The sequence below is a fragment of the Octopus bimaculoides genome, chromosome 17 (assembly GCF_001194135.2).
Source record: "Octopus bimaculoides isolate UCB-OBI-ISO-001 chromosome 17, ASM119413v2, whole genome shotgun sequence".
Taxonomy (NCBI): Eukaryota; Metazoa; Mollusca; class Cephalopoda; order Octopoda; family Octopodidae; genus Octopus; species Octopus bimaculoides.
The window spans coordinates 19270397-19275571 of NC_068997.1; the positions used below are offsets into that span (position 1 = coordinate 19270397).

Below are 5175 nucleotides of genomic sequence, written 5' to 3' on the forward strand. Positions count from 1 at the left end.
ATATGCAAAAAAGAAATGAAACTCACTACTTCTGACTTCTTAGTCTTAATGTGTTACTACTGTTTGCAATGTTGAACTACAACTTGCCATGGTACCAATTTATGGCTTCATGAACTGGCCACTGAGAGCCAAGTGTTTTTTAGCTGCGGACACAATGCGGTATTTCAACTGGCTTTACATTCTGAGTTCAAATTCTGCCAAAGTCGACTTCGCCTTTCATCCTTTCAGGGTCAATTAAATAAGTACCAATTGCGTACTGGGGTTGATGTAATCGACTTAATCCCTTTGTCTGTCCTTGTTTGTTCCCTCTGTGTTTAGCCCCCTGTGGGCAATAAACAAATAAATATATATGAACCCTCTGTAGCTTGACAACCTACTAAGTTGGCCTTCCAAACAGTATGCTTTCCATTTTTTCTTTTTTATAAATTTTGTTTGTGATCATTTCAGATTGATTGAACATTTTTTAATCTTTTATAGGATTTATATAAACAAGTTTTAACACTTAGCAAAGAAGTCTGTTATTATCTTCACAAGGCTGAATCGTTTAAAGAACTTGCTCAAGATTTTGATATCCTTTGGAAATGTTACCATTTTTATTTATTTATTTTTTACCGAGTCGTAGGAGTAGCTGTGTGGTAAGTAGCTTGCTTACCAACCACATGGTTCCATGTTCAGTTCCACTGCATGGCACCTTGGGCAAGTGTCTTCTACCATAGCCTCGGGCCAACCAAAGCCTTGTGAGTGGATTTGGTAGGCAGAAACTGAAAGAAGCCCGTCGTGTATATATATATATATATATATATATGTATGTATGTATTTGTGTGTATATGTTTGTGAGTCTGTGTTTATCCCCCCAACATCGCTTGACAACCGATGCTGGTGTGTTTACATCCCCGTAACTTAGCAGTTCGGCAAAAGAGACCGATAGAATAAGTACTAAGCTTACAAAGAATAAGTCCTGGGGTCGATTTGCTCGATTAAAGGCGGTGCTCCAGCATGGCCACAGTCAAATGACTGAAGCAAGTAAAAGAGAGATGAAAGAGAGCACTTTGCATATCTGTTGTTTTATTTTTTTTAAACAGTAAATTAGTCAGATGACAATGGACAGTATACATAATATTTATAGGTCCTCTCAACAACAGCTGGCATTAGAATAGTTGATGAACTACCTGGGTATCTGTAGAAAGGATCTAGTCCAAATGCTTGTTGCAGCAGAGCAAACTCCACTCAAAGCACTGCAACACCAATTATTAGTGATGTTAAATCTACATGTGTGTCCTTCCTTTGCAAAACATTGTGCCTTTTTACACCTCTTTATGCCAAAATGGTAAAACTTAGCTGTTCAATAAATAGAGATCATTAAAAATAATATAGACTGAAATAAGTAGTGGACTTGATACGATCAACTATAACCCTTGAAAGCTGTGCCCCAGCACGGCCATATTCTAATGATTTAAAACCAGTTAATTCTTTAGCATTCATCTTAGTCTGGACCGGGCTGTGTTGTGTTCTTGAGCAAGACACTTTATTTCATGTTGCTCCAGTTCACTCAGTTGTAGAAATGAGTTGCGACGTCACTGGTGCCAAGCTGTATCAGCCTTTGCCTTTCCCTTGGATAACATCAGTGGTGTGGAGAGAGAGTGGGGGAGGCTGGTATGCATGGGTGACTGCCGGTCTTCCATAAACAACTTTGCCCAGACTTGTGCCTCGGAAGGTAACTTTCTAGGTGCAATCCAATGGTCATTCGTGACCGAAGGGAGTCTTTACCCTTTTGTATTAATCATGCCATTATCTCTTAGCTTTAAGATTTCAATGATGTGATTGTTTATTTTTAGAATGATATTGTAGGGTAGGTGTGAAAGGCTGGATCTGGCTGGTTTGAACATTCAGCATATATAATACTTAGGCCAGATATGGCCAGTTTAAACACTAAAGGTTAAAAAATAAAACTATACCTGTTGTTATAGAAATTGAAAAGAAAATATCACAGCCTTTTTATTGATCTATGAAAGACCTTCCTGTATTTCTCTTATATCCTTTTATGTTAAGGTCTCCTACATCTTTTGCTCCTTGCTAGATTGAGAAAGTAAGTAGTGAAGGAATTATTAGGGTTGATATGGCTGACTAAAACTATTGAAGGTGGTGGTGGTGGTGCCCCAGCATAGCTGCAGATGATTGAGTGGAACCTGTGAACCTGTTAAAGAACCAAAGAACAAAAAAGAATATTTTTAATCTTAGTTCCTGTAACAGTTTGGTTAACACAAATAAAACGATAAATATGTTCTTTAACTCCTTGTTCACAACAGATTATGCAGATGCTGTTCACAAAAATTGATTGTCCCTTTGTTTTCATGATGTCCAAGTCGGTAAGTCAATAAAATTTGACAGTTTTCAAATTTTATTATTGTTATTCAAATAATGCCTAAGTCAACTTAACTTTTCATCTTTTGGGGTCAATTAGATATGGTACTAGTGAATATTATTGTTGTTGTTGTTGTTGTTGTTAAGACAGCAAGCTGGCAGAATCATTAGCACACCACTTGAAAAGCTTCCCAGTAATTCACTTGCCACTACATTTTGAGTTCAAATTCCACCAGGGTCAACTTTGCCTTTCATTCCTTTCAGGGTCAATAAATTAAGTACCAGTGAAATACTGGTATTTATGTAATCAGCTATTTCCCTCCCTCAAAATGTCAGGACTTTTGCCTTTACTAAAAAGGATTATTATTATTATTATTAAAGCAGTGAGCTGGCAGAATAGTTAGCACACCAGGCAAAATGCATTTTGTCCATCTTTACATTCTGATTTCAAACTCTGTTGAGGTTGACTTGGCCTTTCATCCGTTTGGGGGTTGATAAATTAAGTACAAGTGAAATATTGGGGTCAGTGTAATTGACTAGCACCCTCCCCCAAATTTCAGACCTTGTTCCTATAGTAGAAAGGATTATTATTACTATTCTGATGATGATGATGATAATGATAATGATGGTTCTAATGTCTGCTTTACCAAGCTTGCTTGCATGGGTCAGACAGAAATTTTTGAGGTTGATTTTTCTGTTGCTGGGTGTCTGTCCTGTCATCAACTCTTGCTTGTTTCCAAGCAAGGTAAAAACACACACACACACACACACACACACACATGGATCCACCTTACTCACTTATGAAAATATAATATGTCTAATTATTGCTTAAACATAAGTGGCAATAAAATCATCATTGATGCCCCAATGATCTAATAATTTCTTTAGAAATTTTTGTATGATATTGAATTGAATTAAATTTTATTCTCTAGACGTTAGACTCCAATGTTGTCAATAAGCACAAATTTTGCCTCCTGGAACTCCGAGAATGCATGGATACTTTCAGGTTGAGGAGAGATCAAGCTAAAGAGGTAAAGTGATGTTTAACAGTTAATTTTTTCCCTTCTTATATTCTTCTAATCGTAAACTATGTTTATCATTGGTTTACCCAGTGATCTCAGGCAATTTCACTGCCATGTTAAGTAGTTGTTTTTATATCTGTTCTGGAACTTTATATTGTACATAAAAAATAACCTTAGGAAAGGATCTGTGTTAAAACAAAAATCATTTAATAAAATACACAAATCATCAGAGACCAAACTACCATATTTTCCAGTATACAAATCTAATTTTTCAAACCAAACTTTACAGCCAAAATCGGTAGTTCAGCTACATCAAAACCAGTTCAGGGGACCAAATGCAGCAGGATTTGGTAAAATAGTGGCAATGTCTGAATGTTTACATTACATATTTACACTAGATAGTACTTTCACTTGAGTACCAAGAAATATGATAATTAATATTTAGTGTGGATCATCATCATCATCATTTAACGTCCGTTGTCCATACTGGCATGGGTTGGTTGGTTTCACCAGAGCTGCATCAAACTCCAGTCTGATTTGGTATGGTTTCTATGGCTGGATGTCCTTCCTAGCACCAACCACTTTACAGAGTGTGTTGGGTGCTTTTATGTGGCACTGCCACAAGTGCTTTTCACTACCAGAGAGGCTGGTCTTAGAACTTCAGCCCTGGAATACAAGTTTTCTTGAGTACAGCAAGATGCCAGTTAGAATTGCCACTGGATCACATGAGCTCCTCCACCTTTTAAATGTAATTATTAAAAATTAGGTTAATACTTCAAACACATGTAACCTTTTTAACTGGCCATGAATTTGCTATGTCATCACAAGTTTCTGGATTTGATCCTACTGCATGGAATTTTGAGCAAATGTCATTTATCATAGACCTCAGGGAAAATTGGGGAGATGGAATCTGTGAGGAAATCTATTAGAGAGCCTGCTTGTTTTTGTATAAAAATCTTCACCCATTGTCTGATTTAATACTATAATGTGTCTCTGAGTGCTTTTAGTGGAGTCCACTGTATTACAAACATTCAGAGCAGGTTTTCAATCTGAGGACAACTCAATACTTTGAAGTAACAATAACACAGAAAATGTAGCTACTTACTTCTTCGATTTCCTCTATTAGTCTTGGAGACTTTAAAAACATCACAGATACTGCCATTCCTCCTATGACTAAACCATTAAATAAATACAACCTAATCTCAAGACATTTAGATATTGAAATTGTGTTTTATTTTCAGAGCCTCAACATCATTATTTCATCTGAGAAACAGAATGGTTCAGATTTAAATTCAACTTTCCACAGCAGAGAGGTATGCCATGTGTTTTGTTAGTATGTCTTTCTTTACATGTCTTTCACTCTATATATCTTTTATATCCTTGTGGATAAACAGCGGGGAAAGAATTTACACAATGCAATACAATCACTATTACACGAAACTCAATGCTCTCTATCAATGGCTCACAGTGACTGCCAATCACTCACAGTTCCTTGTTTTATAGCAATGGATCAGTCCATCTTTGGTCACTTGTGGGGGTGGTCGGAATCCTTCCACATCAATATCATTCTGTGTGTTTTTCTATCAACATGTCACTCTTCCTGTCCAATGGTAATTTTTCTGTCTACATTTTTGTATGTAAGCCCATTTCTCTATACATTAGCTAGTCTCTCTCCACCCCTCTACACATCACCCAGTATGTCTACCCTACTCCACACAGCAGGCTGTTTCTCTCTCTCTCTCTCTCTCTCTCTCTCTCTCCCCTCTCCCCTCTCTCTCTCCCTCTCTCTCTC

General features: G+C 37.0%; 1 protein-coding gene across 1 annotated transcript in view; it reads left to right on the plus strand.

Annotated features, from left to right (window-relative positions):
* Window positions 1-5175, plus strand: part of LOC106877886 (protein furry) — a 152698-nt gene that overhangs the window by 145042 nt on the left and 2481 nt on the right. The window contains exons 57-60 of the mRNA XM_052974065.1: window positions 478-568; window positions 2302-2366; window positions 3294-3392; window positions 4625-4696. Of these exons, the coding sequence (XP_052830025.1) occupies window positions 478-568; window positions 2302-2366; window positions 3294-3392; window positions 4625-4696 (327 nt within the window). The remainder of the gene's footprint in view (window positions 1-477; window positions 569-2301; window positions 2367-3293; window positions 3393-4624; window positions 4697-5175) is intronic.